This window comes from Colias eurytheme, chromosome 16, assembly GCF_061535395.1.
Source record: "Colias eurytheme isolate Ceu_HAF_F1 chromosome 16, ilColEury1 Martin Lab GWU primary, whole genome shotgun sequence".
NCBI lineage: Eukaryota > Metazoa > Arthropoda > Insecta > Lepidoptera > Pieridae > Colias > Colias eurytheme.
The window spans coordinates 9415603-9432159 of record NC_142995.1 but is presented as its reverse complement, the minus strand read 5'-3'; the positions used below and the strand labels follow the sequence as shown (position 1 = coordinate 9432159).

At 33.6% G+C, this 16557-nt stretch overlaps 1 protein-coding gene across 1 annotated transcript; it reads left to right on the top strand.

The window, feature by feature from the left end:
* The first annotated feature begins 1067 nt into the window (after positions 1-1067).
* On the top strand, positions 1068-12736 carry LOC149902012 (peptidylprolyl isomerase domain and WD repeat-containing protein 1). Its single transcript, XM_090110949.1, has 12 exons — positions 1068-1271; positions 1549-1709; positions 1899-2037; positions 2527-2614; positions 2935-3079; positions 3564-3743; positions 4243-4361; positions 4705-4897; positions 5680-5914; positions 6299-6487; positions 8603-8754; positions 12426-12736. Exons 1-12 carry the CDS (start codon positions 1154-1156, stop codon positions 12567-12569), a joined length of 1863 nt encoding a protein of 620 aa, XP_089967075.1. The 5' UTR covers positions 1068-1153; the 3' UTR covers positions 12570-12736.
* The last annotated feature ends 3821 nt before the right edge of the window (positions 12737-16557 follow it).

Genomic DNA, 16557 nt, shown 5'->3' with positions numbered 1-16557 from the left:
TTTTATTTCAATTGGTCCAGATTTATGTATAATCCACGTAAAATCACTATTAAAAAAATATAATAAATAACTAAATTTATTTATTTATTAAAAGCTATATCTAATACACTGGAGATTTCAGTATGAACATTAACTTGTAACAAGAAAATATGACCTTGAATGACGCCTGTATGTTTTTTATCCCTTTCACACCTAACTTGGCAAGTGGGTGTAAAAGGGATAAAAAACATACAGGCGTCATTCAAGGTCATATTTTCTTGTTACAAGTTAATGTTCATACTGAAATCTCCAGTGTATCTATACTTCTATACTTAATATTAAGAGGAAAGGTTTATAAACTACTGGACCGATTTTGATGAAATTTGGCACAGACAATCTTTAGACCCTGAGAAAGAACATAGGCTACCTTTTATTGCGAAATATGTACCACGGGCGAAGCCGGAGCGGAACGCTAGTTAGATATAAGCTTCTTGGACTAAATAATTAAAAGCTGCCCAGCACAGAGTCCAGCGCATATTCAATATCCGAAGCAACCACGAAGCAACTGTCAACATAGTGATTATTTAAGAATTCTCTTTGATAGATCCAAGGATAGAACTCGTAAAACCGTTTTAATTGAAATGTCAATATAACGCGAATCATGTAAAAAGAACGCTGGATGAAAGTGATGGGGTGTGTTTTGGCATGTATTGAGTTTAGCACGAAAGTTATTTGCTGCTTATTTTATTTTTGAAGTAGGCTCTCGAGTCGTGGCTTCTCAACTACATATTTGTTATTCTTATACCACCTCATAACATCAAATAGACCAATAAATCGCCAATGCGCAGCTTAACCAATAACCGTCAGCGTTCTTTTTACATGACGCGACCTATACCTCTCGTTAGAGAGTAGTACTATATTACTTGCTCTGTGGAGAGTAGTTTAATCTTTGGTCAATACCTTGGTCAATACTCTCTGTATTAAGTATATAGTCTATGGTCAATACCATTCATAATCATCTGTCATAAATGACATACATGTTGAATGAGTTGGGAGCACAGAGTAGGTACATTATTATAACTGTTGGGAGCAGTTGAGCATAGTGGGATGTTGTTGTTATAGAAATAATTACCTAATGAAATAAAATATTTATAGAAGTTAAATCCCAAAAAATATGTCGGAAGAAAAGCGACCTGCTAGTCCAGAAGCGGGCAAAGAAGAAGAGGAAGGTGATAATTGGATAGGACCTATGCCTTCCGAAGCATCTCAACCAAAGCCTAAAAAGAGAAAAGGTTTATTTTTATCGCTTTCTTTGATATTTAATACTTCAGACTACTTCTGGTGTACAATTTTTATAATAACATTGGTCTTATAGAACAAATTTTTGGGTAAAATGTCAACTTTATACGAACATTGTTTATGTTTGTATTTTGCTGCTGTTTTGACGAGTCGCATGGTAGATCTATTCTAAATAACTACTTTTTGTTGAGATGATAACGAAAAGTCAGTAAAAAATTAATAATATACAGTTGCATGTTTATTTCACTAATTTCTTTTTAACATTTTCAGTGTTAGAGTTTGAATCTCTGTATCTCGAAAATCTGCCCTCATCTGAGACATATGAGCGCAGTTACATGCACAGAGATATTATCACACATATTATAGTCACAAAAACGGATTTCGTTATCACAGCCAGTCAGGATGGACATCTTAAGTTTTGGAAGAAACAGGTAATCATACAAAAAAAAAATTTTTTTTTTTTACAAATCCAGAATTACTTATTAATTAGAAATACAGAAGAATAGTATAAAAACATTAAAACAAGTGTGATAATAATTAAAATTTAATAATATAGAATTTGTAGAGGTTTAATATTTCTTTTTTTAATATAACATGCTACTTATTTTCTTTCGTTTTAGGAGGAAGGTATAGAATTTGTAAAACATTTCCGATGTCATTTGGCATCAATCAGTCACATGTCGGCTAACAGCACAGGATCCTTGCTGTGTACTGTATCCCCTGAGAAGACTGTGAAAGTGTTTGATGTTATTAACTTTGGTAAGTCCCTATTGAATAAGGTTGAAATAAACTAATTATTAATATTGTGTATGCTATGCGGTTTCACCTGCATATCAAGAATTTCTATAGCTTATGAGTTATTCTAATATAAACTGTCACTGCAGGAGAGTTTCATCCAAATCTATCGAGTATTTTTTTGTGAAAGAGTAACAAACATACATACATCCATCCACATAAAGTTTCACATTTATAATATTAGAAGGATAAAGCAAAATCTTATGCAAAATATTGTTAAGCTATTGCATAGCTTCTATCGCGGGCCTTGAGCGCGGGGACTGAATCGAGAAATTCCGTAACGAAAAAACCTCACGCTCCTCACTCCGACGGACACAGAGGTGTGGCTTAAAGGCATAGCATGCAATAGCTTTACCGCGGCAGTCCCCGAGTGCCACACGTCTTTTTTTATTTAATGTGTTATTATATCATTTTATATTTTACGTGTTTAAAATCTGTGTATATTTGTTTCAGATATGATAAACATGATTACAATAGAGTTTGAACCATATTGCACAGAGTGGGTGCACTCAGCTGGTGATCCCATATCAGCTTTGGCAATGTAAGTATTACTTGAGAGGTAGGTTAAATAAATAGGCAAAACTGGTCACAAAAACAAATATTATACAGTACTGTTACAAATCCTATGTTTTGCCTTATGTACTGTATTAATCCGTTTATTGTATACTTGTAAATATTATTAACTTGGTGTGGTAAATTGAATTGACAATTAATAATAATTGCATTCAAAGTTAAAAAAACTGTGGTTTGGTTAGGGCTTTGTCTTCCCCAAGAGGAATAAATAAACTCTCATATGATTGAATTATTTATTAAAAGTATATAAAGAATTTGTGCTTAAATTTTTATTAATTTTTTCCACAGATCAGAAAAGAACAGCAATAAGATACACATATTTGACGGCACACAGACAACAAGCACTCCCTTGCACACATTTTCATTGCACCAAAAAGAAGTGGCCACTATCAAATATAATCCAGTGTTTGAGACTGCTGTATCTGTTGATAAGGTAGAATTTTGTATTTTAGTAGGAGACAAGTTTTAATTGGAAGAAACAAAATGGATACAAAATTATAAATATTAAGTAGTTATCGTAGTTTTGAACTTATACATATAAAGATCGACATTTTGTCAAAAATGCAAGAGAAATATACTAACTGTATAAAATTAAACTTGCCTATTAATGTTAAAACTTAAATGAATAATTATCAAATCAAACTTACATTTATACTTTAGCTGTTCCGCGCGGTTTCACCCCCGTGGCTCCACTCCTGTTGGTCGTAGCGTGATTATATATAGCCTATAGCCTTCCTCGATAAATGAGCTATCTAACACCGAAAGAATTTTTCAAATCGGATTAGTAGTTCCGGAGATTAGCGCATTCAAACAAACAAACTCTTCAGCTTTATAATATTAGTATAGATTATAAGACAACCCTTGCAAATTTGGTGAAGTAATTAATTACATAATAAAACTTATTTTAAATTCTTCAGGCAGGTATCGTAGAGTACTGGACAGGACCAAAGCACGAGTACCAGTTCCCCAAAAACGTTCGCTTCACATCAAAGCTTGATACAGATTTATTCGACTTCCTCAAGAATAAGACGTACCCCACTGCGCTGGCTTTCTCGCCTGATGGAAAGAAAATGGCTTCTATTAGTTTGGATAGAAAGGTAATTAATTTGACTTTACATATTAAGTATAAATATGTATGTGTATGTCTTACCCTCAATATTATTGCACTACCCATCTTAATATATATAAATCTCGTGTCACAATGTTTGTCCTCAATGGACTCCTAAAACACTTAACCGATTATAATAAAATTCGCACACCATGTGCAGTTCGATCCAACTTGAGAGATAGGATAGTTTAAACATGTAGGTACCTCGGGCGAAGCCGGGGTGGACCGCTAGTTTATATATACATATGTATTTATTCCTCTATTGTACCAAAGGTTGTCTGGAAGAAATCGCTCTAAGCGACAAAGCCGCCAATTGTACTCTAGTTTAAGGTATCTTTAAGTATTTTTAATAAATAAATAAATAAATAAGTTAATCAATTTGTTACACATGCAATGGAACATGACTAAGTAATAAAAAAAAGCTATACAATATACGTAGTACATAAAAGTTGAGTACATTATTTTTCATAACTTTTTAAACATCTTAGGTACGAATATTCCACTTCCTAACCGGCAAGCTTCACAAAGTCCTGGATGAGAGCTTGCAGCGCTACCAAGAATTACAGCATCAGACACAACAGTTGCCCAACATGGAGTTTGGAAGACGGTAATTATTTTTGACTATCTATTTTAGAATTGCCTCATCCTTTTTTCCTGAATTTTGCACTTAATAATAATTCTGGTACTTGGCATTTAACTTAGTGTATATGTATCTTAAAACTTTTCTTTATCTTGGAACAAATAGTCACGCTCAAATTTTTTTATTTTCTAATGAGTGGTATGGGCTGCAATGGGCTTTAAACATTACTGCAACAACATAAGGTTTTAATTTGAATGAATGTTAATGTTGATGATGTCACCAATGATTTTTGACACCAATTTCAATATAATGTACATAAAAAAAACAGTAAATGAATCTTCATCACCTAAATATGCATGATTTCTTTCAGCATGGCAACAGAGCGTGAATTAGAGAAATCAGACGCGGCCCAACTCGCGAACATAGTGTTCGATACCAGCGGACATTTCGTTGCATACGCGACGATGCTTGGTGTAAAACTAGTGAACTTGACAACAAATAGATGTGCAGCGACGCTTGGCAAGCCGGAGAATTTGCGCGCGCTGCATTTGGCGCTCTTTCAGGTAATTTTTTTTATTGGGCAAAGGGGGTTTTGCTTATCAGCTTCTTTTTTTCTATAGAGGCTAGTGTTGTACGAAATTGAAGATATGGTTTTGAAAATGGAATGTGCGTTTTATATGTTAATAGGTGCATTTTATATGTTACGGCTACCTTTCCGGCCGCGGCTTCGCCCGAGTGAAATTCGGTTATATCGCGCGACATGGTAAAGGAGTAGACTATTGTTTTTCCCATACACTATTTGTCAAATGTGGGGGATTTCCGGGATAAAAAGTAGCCTATGTCTTATTCTGGGTCTTCTGCTATCTACATACCAAATTTCATTGTAATCGGTTCAGTAGTATTTGCGTGAAAGAGTAACAAACATCCATCCATCCATCCTCACAAACTTTCGCATTTATAATACTAGATTTCCGCCCGCGGCTTCGCCCGCGTTTGCAAAGTAAAACCCGCATAGTTCCCGTTCCCGTGGGATTTCCGGGATAAAAACTATCCTATGTGTTAATCCAAGTTACCCTCTATATGTGTGCTAAATTTCATTGTAATCGGTTCAGTAGTTTTTACGTGAAAGAGTAACAAACATCCATACATCCTTACAAACTTTCGCCTTTATAATATATATTAGAATATTAGAATATATATTAGATATTAGATATTAGATTAGCAGAATTAGAAGGGATTGCATAATATATTTAGGTAATGTGTAAATGTGTGTAGAAACATAATTTCGAAGTGCATGGATTGCTTTTGTTTGTTTGATATAAAATAAATGTTCTTTCCCAAACAGGGTCGAACGAACCAATCAAAAGTAGCGGCTACACTAGAAATGGAAGGGTCTGAGAACCCAACGCTATTGACCATTAAGATGGACCCCACGCTATTCTGCACGGCGTACAAGAAGAACAGGTTCTATATGTTCTCCCGGAGGAGTCCTGATGATGTGAAGAGCCCTGATGCTGACCGGGATATATTCAATGAGAAACCATCGAAGGAGGATATCATATCGGCTACGGAGGGTCAAGGTTAGTTAAAATTACCCTTTAAAAGTTTTGATTTAATATAATTTATATTAAATTCGATCAATGCAATGCACTATTTTACATAAGATTTTACAAAACTATCTGGGCACAGATTAGCTAGCTATAATAACTTTTGGTATAGTAGAATTAATTTTTTTTAATTCGATCAATGCAATGCACTATTTCACATAAGATTTTACAAAACTAACATGAGATGGTTTGGGAAAAGTCTTTGAAATGTGTGGTGAAAAGAAACAACAAATATTCTTGAAAATTTATTTTATTTAACTTATAAATTTTAACAAAAAATACATCCATATAATCCAGGTGGAACTTACATTCAAAATTACAAAAAAAGAATCTATCAAAAATATTTTTTATATCCAGGTGTCCAACGTCTCTACGAACAGGCGATCATACACACGTCTCTCGGTGATATCCACATACGTCTATTCGGTAAAGACGCGCCTCGTACTGTGGAGAATTTCTGTGGACACGCGAGAAATGGATATTTTAATGGGCACATCTTCCATAGGGTTATAAAGGGCTTTATGGTGCAAACTGGTGATCCTACAGGTGAGGTTTTGGTGGGAAAGTAATTGATTCAGAACATAGTTTTATGTTTCTATAAAATAACTATGATAAAAAACTAAACCGCTAACTTGTAGCGCCAAGACGTTAATAGTAAACTTCATTAAACTATTGTATTTGACATGATTGCTAGGATTACATGTATCGTTAATGTAAGTAATGAAGAGATGTGGACCCAGATGCGATCCTTGTGGAACTCCAGTTGTTGCTATGAACGCTTAAGACATGAAGTTTGTAATAATGACTTCCTGTTACCCGTTATTCAAATAGGATGCAACCTGTTTTAAAATTCGACCACATTTACCATACTTTTGTAGTTTCGACCACATTTACCAAACTTTTGTAGTTTTGTTTCGACCACATTTACCATACTTTTGTAGTTTTGTTTCGACCACATTTACCATACTTTTGTTGTATGTTTGTGAACTTGTAATGGAGCGAATATGGCGTCGTTTTGTTGTTTAGCATTTTCTACGTACTCTACTTATGGAACAGGCTGTATAATAAACTTAGGGCCGATTTTTCAATCACGAGATAAACAGTCTAATAACTACCCCTCAAATAAATTTATTCAATTGTCTATCTAACTCATAATGGCTCGTCTATTTTTCAATCGTGATTTATTCAATGAATTCCGACCAAATATTTCCACACTGGCAGTTCTGCTCTCGGAGTGGCGAAACAAACATATTAAATTAGTCAGGTTACAGGTACCTTTTAGGAAAGTGTGTTCCATCTTAGACCACATCTCAGCTTATCACCAGGCGAGATTGTGGTCAAGCGCTTCCCTATTACCAATAAAAATAAAAAAAAAGTCAACTCTTGCAATTTGTCAACAACCGTCATTATTATTCACGTCAGTAGTACATTTTGTTTGTCTTGTATTGCTCTTGTGTTCTATGATTGTTGATTGTTGTTTTGATTCAAGTGAAAAGTTTTGGTTAAATTTGTGTTTTAATTTATATTTTTTACGATGGAAACGATAAAAAGGCAGCGTTAGGCAAATTTTCAATGGAATGGTCATCAGAACTATCAAAACATCCATTTCAATATGATTTTAATTGATAATAATTATGTAGAAAGAGGCTTCATTGATAATAATTAAACGCTCTTGTCAACTCAAACGCATAATGGTCGAATAGCGCGCTATCTGGTCGTTGGAGCGGCAAATAGATTAATTCCTCAAATAACGATGAAGATACGGCTAGATACGGCTAGATTGGTTTATTTTAGTTACTTTCATAGCATTATGTCCTATGGAATTCTACTATGGGGCAGGGCTGCAGATATAGAAACTATATTTATATTACAGAAAAGAGCCATACGCTCTATATATAATTAACGTGCTCGGGACTCACTAAGAGATCTCTTTAAGAATATTGGTATCCTCACTGTACCATCACAGTATATATTTAATAATGTTTTACATGTACACAAAAACGCGGACTTACACACAAAAGTAGGAGATAGACACTGTTATGGCACAAGGAATAGAAATAAAATTGAAATGCCATTTTATAGGTTAGCTAAAGTTAAAAATTCATTTATGGGCCAAGGTATACGTTTTTACAATAGAATTCCTCATAGTATTAAAGAGTTTAGTAGTGTTAAATTTAAAACTTATTTAAAAAATGTATTAGTTCAGAGAGCCTACTACAGCATTAAGGAATATATGGAAGATGAAAATCCATGGAGGGTTGTCGCGTAAGAATAACAGGACAGTTCTTTGGCATATTATGATAATATATAATATTATGTAGTTAGATGTAAGTAACATGTAATGTAAAATTATATTGTATATGGACATGACTTTAAAAGAGCAACTATGGAGTTTCTTGCCGGTTCTTCTCCATAGATACTGCTTTCCGAATCGGTGGTAAATTTAAAGAATGTAATGACGATTCAAAAGTGCTTCTGGAAGAAGTCTAATTGAATAAATAAATGTTTGAGTTTGAGTTTGAGTTTGAAACGTAGTTATTCGATAGATAAGTCCTATTCGTCTGTTGAAAAATTGAATATTTTGTTCACTGAAGAATAAAGTCTATCTAGCTGTTTATCTGGGCATTGAAAAATCGGCCCTTAAATTAATTATTATTGCAGGCACGGGCAGCGGTGGTGAGAGTATATGGGGCGGCGAGTTCGCGGACGAGTTCCGGCCGCAGCTGAAGCACGACCGGCCCTACACCGTGAGCATGGCCAACGCGGGGCCCGACACCAACGGCAGCCAGTTCTTCATCACGCTCGCGCCCACCGTGAGTACAGCCCATCACCAGCTCATCACCAGCTCATCACCAGCCCATCACCAGCTCATCACCAGCACATCACTAGCACATCACCAACCCATCAGCACGACCGGCCCTACACCGTGAGCATGGCCAACGCGGGGCCCGACACCAACGGCAGCCAGTTCTTCATCACGCTCGCGCCCACCGTGAGTACAGCCCATCACCAGCTCATCACCAGCCCATCACCAGCTCATCACCAGCACATCACTAGCACATCACCAACCCATCAGCACGACCGGCCCTACACCGTGAGCATGGCCAACGCGGGGCCCGACACCAACGGCAGCCAGTTCTTCATCACGCTCGCGCCCACCGTGAGTACAGCCCATCACCAGCTCATCACCAACCCATCACCAGCTCATTACCAGCTCATCACTAGCACATCATCAACCCATCACCAGCTCATCACTAGCACATCACCAGACACCAACCCATCACCAGGAGAAGCCCATCACCAGCAGTAGCTCATCACCTAGCCCTTCACTAGCTAGCCTTCACAGTTCGGGACCAGTTCCTCAAACTGAAACATTTATTTATTCAAAGGGAAACTTCATTTCGGAGCGGATTTGAATCGTCAAAATACATAAGAAAAAATATTTACCACCGGTTCGCTAAGCAGTTCCTACATAGAAGAAAGAAACTCCATATTTGCTCTTTTAAAATCATAACAATGTAACATTTTACACATTTAAAATAATAATGATGCCAGAGAACCTGTCCTGTGGTGATTAAACAACAATTTTCCATAGATCACCATCGTCAACTTTGTGACATCATTAGACTCATTGGCATCATTAGTGTCACCAGACCAGAATGTAATATAAAACTCAGCACTAAATTACATACAAATCAAACGGATCTTTTTAGTGAAAGTAACAAAAAAACATGCATCAATATTCAAAAAGTGTTATATTTTATTTTATTAAGGGTGCTATTACAGATTTTTAACAAAAAACGCTATTTTACGGTACAATTTTAACTCAAAGCAATTACACGCGAGAACAAAGTAATATCTTAATTTAAAGATAATATATTCAGTTCTACGATCATCTTATAAAAATTGTACGACGTCATACAAAATTGTCGCTGAAATACGATTTTCCCAGCACAATGATGGCATAAAATGCAAAAAAATGGGGTCTAAACCGGTACACTTTTAAGAAAATTAAAAGCCTAATCTATCTTCTTACCTATAAATTATTGAGGGATATATAGTCCTTTATAGATTCTGATAATTTTTTTGTATCTAAATCAAAATTTTATTTCAATTATTAGCTAAATTAAAAATACTTGTCGATTTCTTCATACATTTTGCTCTCACGGGTCGTCAGACCGCGCTCAGAAGCGCTCTTGGAAGGACGGGTGTATCGCTCCTCGTCCCAAAAATAAAAACGAATAAGAAAAAGATTATTGTACGTGCACTGTCGTTTTCGTGATTTGAAATATTTGATACTTTATATGAGTAAACTGTATAAGTTTCATATTCCAATTATTTCTAATTTAAAATTATGTTTTAAAAATTACCTTACTTGAGATGCTCTTTTTTATGGGTTGTTGAATAGATTGGTGGGGTAAAACAATTCAAGATGGCGTCGACGAAAATTTGACTTTTTTCGTGATGGGTGTCATTTTCATAGTTTTTGGGGTAGCTATTAACGAATATGAGGTCAAAACTAATATCCAAGATGGCGCCGACGAAAAATTTGACATATTTTCGTCATGGGTGTCATTATCATGGTTTTTAGGGTAAGTAATAACGAATATCAGGGCAAAATTATAATCCAAGATGGCGCCGACGAAAATTTTACATCTTTTCGTCATGGGTGTCATTTTCATGGTTTTTGGGGTAGCTATTAACGAATATGAGGTCAAAACTATAATCCAAGATGGCGCTGACGAAAATTTGACTTTCTTTCGTGATGGGTGTCATTTTGGGGTAGCTATTAACAAATATGAGATCAAAATTATAATCCAAGATGGCGCCGACGAAAATTTTACATCTTTTCGTCATGGGTGTCATTTTCATGGTTTTTGGGGTAGGTATTAACTAATATGAGGTCAAAACTAAAATCCAATATGGCGCCGACGAAAATTTTACATCTTTTCGTTATGGGTGTCATTTTCATGGTTTTTGGGGTAGCTATTAACGAATATGAGGTCAAAATTATAATCCAAGATGGCGCCGTCAAAAATTTTACATCTTTTCGTCATGGGTGTCATTTTCATGGTTTTTAAATAAATAAATAATAAATAAACGTTTATTGTCAACATAACACAAATACACCAGAGCATGAGATTTTTTTGGGGTAGCTATTAACCAATATGAGGTCAAAACTGAAATCCAAGATGGCGCCGACGAAAATTTTACATCTTTTCGTGATGGGTGTCATTTTCATGGTTTTTGCGGAAGCTATTAACGAATATGAGGTCAAAACTAAAATCCAAGATGGTCGTCGAATTTCAAGATCGCGTCATGGTAATACATGGTAATTGCGTTATGGAGCAAGGCGGCGATTTTGGTATCTATGAATCTCGCCAAAGAAGTTTCACTCCTAACACGATTTTTCGGCACACACGTTCTTTTTTATTTTGTTCTATTATGTTTTAGATAAACTTTATTTAAAATAAAGTTTAGCGAATATTTTTAAAGATAATAATATCTGTCAGTATATTAACACCGATGATGATTGCCACAGAGTTGCGTTTTATATTACATTTCTAAATATGCATCTCAATGTTTTTTAAACTTGTTTTTTTTAAGACTTTCTACAAAATTGTAGTTGTTAACGTTTTTATTTTATTTAAGTTTACTTTAAAGGAGTAAGAAAAATATACCTCATAATCGACGGTTACATTGGGGATTTGGTAATACATAGCTGTCTCAAAAACCTTGAAAATGACACCCATGCCGAAAAGATGTCAAATTTTCGTCGGCGCCATTTTGGATTTTAGATTTGACCTCATATTGATTAATAGCTACTCCAACTCCTTGAAAATGACACCCATGACGAAAAGATGTAAAATTTTCGTCGGCGCCATCTTTGATTTTAGTTTTGACCTCATATTGGTTAATAGCTACCCCAGAAACTACCCACATTTGCAAATGTGTTTGCTACTTAGGAAAAGTTCAGATTTAAAGATATAGGTAATGTGACGAATTTAATTTATTTCATTCCGACTGTTTCTCGGAATAACTTACATTTACTAGGAATTGCATACAATGCCGGGTATATAATATTATGTATGATAATAATTCTTAAAAAAGTATTTTATACATTTCTTAAAAAGCTTCGATATTGTATACAATAATATTACAATAATAATTCATATTCAAATTGTTGTAAAATAGTCACACTTTTTTAAGTTGGTTGAATACACTAAAATACTTATAAGGATCGTACCTACTAATAAAAGTAACAAAATGAATTTTTAAAGTTCCCAGTAATCTTCTGGAATCAATTTCAATAAAAATATAAAAAAAAAATAATATCAAGTATGAAGATGGTCTATAAAATGGATTGCGCTATGTTTACGTGAGCGTGTTGTTCCCGCGCACCACGTTGCGACGTTAAATACCTAAATTTGAGTAACGCAGATTTGTGACAGCGTCCTTAATAAAAAATATTTTTCTTTTTCAGCCGTGGTTAGACAACAAGCACACTATATTTGGTCGTGTTATACGCGGCATGGAGGTGGTCCAAAACATCGGAAGTGTAAAAACGAATCCCAAAACTGATAAACCATATGACGACGTCAGAGTTATATCTGTGACTGTGAAATAAAAATTAAAAATGTTGTGTGGTTTTATGAAACCACGGTAAAAGTGAAACTGTTCGAACGGTTCCGAACACTGCTTTGTGTAGCGCATGTCGCGTGACGGTCGGCTGCCGAGTAGGTATACCTACTCGGCAGCCGCGATACACGCGACATGCGCTACACAGACCAAAAAGTTTGAGACGATGTAATAAAAGTTTCACTTTAAAAATAGTTTGGATGTGATTTGCAAATAAAATAATGTGTTCAAAAATAATATGGTTGTAATTTTTGACTACTCTACCGTAATAATGCTGTAAAGTAATGCTGAAATAATGAAATAAATTGCCTTTTGTCACATTATAACGCAATTTTACAATTTTAATAAAATAAAATAACAATTATGACAGGAATTGTGAACCTCAGGAATAAGATATAAAAGATGTAAGATTGTTTTCGATTGAGAAGTTGTAATTAACTGTGAATAAGTTATTTTAATATTGTATGTACATATAAGAATAAAATATTTTGTACATTTTTTTGTTTTATTTCTTCTTGATTTTATAAGTTAAATACCTAATCCTTGTTCGTTGCTTAGAAGTGCGATATATATATTTCCTGAATAAAATTGAAGGAATTATGAAAAATATTCAAAGCAATTATGTGACTGATTTGAAAACTAGCATTTGATTTTTTTAATAATAATATTATCCGTGTATCGAATCGATAATGTCTTACCAAGTATATTAGTCTATGCCAGTATGCACAATCTGATATCACTGCAAATAAAATCTTATCTTTCTCGGGTATCTTTTGTTTTGTTGACATCCATACAAATTCAAGTAACAATCGTTCAAAAATATTATATAAACTTCACGTGTATTGGCTTGATTAAAATTTAAAATGCGAAATTTATACTGTTTCATGTTTCTTCAATTTTAAAACCTTAACCAGAACCGATTTTTATGAATTTTGTTAAGTAATAGTTTAGTTATTAACTAACTATTAGTTGAGATTTGAAGGAAGAACATTTTTTTTTTTTTACATGATCCATTTCTTCCTTACTTCGTATTTGTAACTTGGGTGATTGAACCCCGGGCTGAGTGGTAGTGTGAATAAATGATGTTCATATTTACTTTTAAAACCAATAAAGTTTATAAATACAATATTATGAACAAAATCTTGTTTTGTTACCGGTAGGTATTTTTTAAATGAATCGAGCCGCTTGTCTCAACTCCACCCAAGTGACCCGGGATAATAACAATAAAATAAGGCCAATGTGATAAGTGACTACCTATGGGGCGATTACACCTAACGAGTACAGTGGCGAGTCCGTAAATAAGCTCTCAGCCGAGAAAGTTGCCGAACCGAGTGGGTGTTTTAGGAAAAGCTCTCTGCTCTCTGTAATAAGTATATTATAGTCTTCTATGCTCTCTGCTAGTTAGTTATTTTTTTTAATCTCGCGTATTAAATGCCTAGTGCGTACAGCGTACTACTAAAAATATTCGCGCAATTTTTGTCAGTTGAATTCCGAACCGAGAAACACATGTAATAATTAATATAAAGCTAAAATACACTCTTACATGAAATTATTGTATTTTTATCGTTCCTTGATAAATGTACAAAGTTTGTATGTTATAACCATATGTTATAACCTATCCATTTAGAGTGGGTTAAGTTCTTTGATGATCATTGAAAAACAGGAGCGAATTAATAATATTCCACTTTAATTTATCTAATATTATAAATCACATAAAATTATAAAAAAAAAACACTAACGCCATCTATTATCGACAGGAAAAAATTCTTCTACACACACGCATCTACGACATCTAGTGTCAAGTAGAAGCATTAACTTCAGCTATGTCGTTTCATTTAAGAAAACTAGATTGCGCTAATATTTGCTTTTTTTTAATTAGTTAAAGAAACAGTTGCGAATTAATGTTTTTTTAAAATAATTTTTTGTAAAATTTTAAAGCAATTTTATTTGAGTAAATAAAAATTGTATAAAAGTAATTAAAAAATAAAACAGAACTTAATAAGACAGCGCTATCTGTTGTCGAAAAGAATTAAATCTATTTATATAAGAGACATCTAGTGTCAAGTAGAAGCATTAAATTCAGCTATTTCGTCTTTTAGAAAAATTAGATGGCGCTAATATTTATTTTATATTTTGCTAGTATGAAAAACAGTTGCGAAATAATGTTTTTTTAATAATATTATTTAAATTTCCAGAGTAATTTCGTAAGTATATGCTTAAATTACAAGTTTATTAGAGAAATTAAAAAAATATATATATTTTTTTTAAAACAGCGCCATCTGTTGTTGATAGGATTTAATTTTTTTTAAATAAGAGACATCTAGTGTCCAATAGAAATATTAAATTCATCTATGTCGTTTCATTTAGAGAAACTAGATGGCGCTTATATAATTTTTGTTGCTTACTACTTTGTTCTCGGAGCAATTATTAACAAATTAATTAGTATGAAAATAAAAATTTAAAATAATCTTAACAAGACAGCGCTATCTGTAGTTGACAGGAATTAAATCTATTTAAATTAGAGTGGGAGGGTTTAATGCTCTAAGTTAGAGTCATTAAATTTTAGTAGGTAAATAGAATTTTTGAATTTAATTATGAAAAACAAGATGGTTTAACTTGTATACGTAGTAGGTATATTATTATTAGTCTGTGGTTTAACATTAAAAAAATGTGGTGCTGATATTTTTTTGTTTTTCATTGTAAATGCGCATTCCAAAACTGTTGCGAATTGAATAAAAACCAAATCCCATACGTATATTCTAACATCTATTTTTTGTTATTAGAATTTTCTATTTAGTTATACTTATTTTAAACTTTTGGCAAATTTTTTAATGCATGTTATTAACAAATTTGTAAACAAATTTTGTTTTTCAATTAGGTGCCTACCAGTGTTGCCAACTCAGTGGAATTTCCACTACATCTGGTGGTTTAGCTCCCCCATTTAGCGGACAAATATTGGTTTTAGTGGCTGGTGGATTTTCCTAGTGGTTTAGATGAGTTCAATTAGTGGTAAGGTACGACATTCAACCACTAGAAAGATTTACATAAATACTCAAAAAGAACGACTTGAACTATGTGAAACAAGGGTATGATTTTGTGTCATGTTGGTAACAGAACGAACATTCGGGAATTCCCCGAAAGTTGTTTGTCTATTGCTTGAATATTTTTGATTATAGACTTTATTACTATTGATATAAAGAGTATGATTTGATTCAAAAGGTTATAACTATGTTTATTCTGTATTTGTGTACAAAAACAATAATAATAATTGTCAGTCGGTATTGGTAACGCCGCAGCCGGTAGCTTCAAGCTTGTCGTATTTTAATTAATTTTGTGAAGTAATATGGTTTTACATTAAATATGCCCAAACCACACAAAAATGTCTTTCACAGAAATTTATTCTTGACATACTGAAACTCTAGAAGAAGCAGATTCTTCTGAAGATGATCTTTAAATACATATATTGTAACAAAAATAAAAATTACTTAGTTCAAAATAGATGTTATTTACAAATAACTTGCAAAAAATTCGCCAACTGGCACTCAATATTTACATGTCTCTGGATATTTTTTAGTGTTTTTTCTGGTGGTTTTAAAGACCGATTACTTTAGTGGATTTCTGGTGGGCCAAGATGCTCCAATATGTGGGTTCGAAAAAAAAAAGTTGGCAACACTGGTGCCTACCTACCTAGTTTGCATTTAATTATAATTTTTATCGTGGGCGGTGATTACTCTTTGTTTACTGGTGCCCGAATAAAAAGTTCCGATTAGGTAGGTAGGTAATAGATGGTAATAATCTTTTCAAACTTGATAGAACTTTACATCCCAAGGAGGATCATAATATTTTAAAATCGGACACCGTTAATTAATTACTTAAAAAATATTCAAATTCAAGGTCAAAACTCAAAATAATAACAACAAAGTGTTCCATAATTGAAGAATTTTAGATGCATTTTATTTTCCTTCTTATTGCTGGAA

Coding starts and splice junctions, on each gene's coding strand:
- LOC149902012 (XM_090110949.1), top strand. CDS start 1,154: ATGTCGGAAGAAAAGCGACCTGCTAGTCCAGAAGCGGGCAAAGAAGAA. Junction 2,615..2,934: donor CCCATATCAGCTTTGGCAAT/GTAAGTATTACT, acceptor TTTTTTCCACAG/ATCAGAAAAGAACAGCAATA. Junction 4,362..4,704: donor AACATGGAGTTTGGAAGACG/GTAATTATTTTT, acceptor GATTTCTTTCAG/CATGGCAACAGAGCGTGAAT.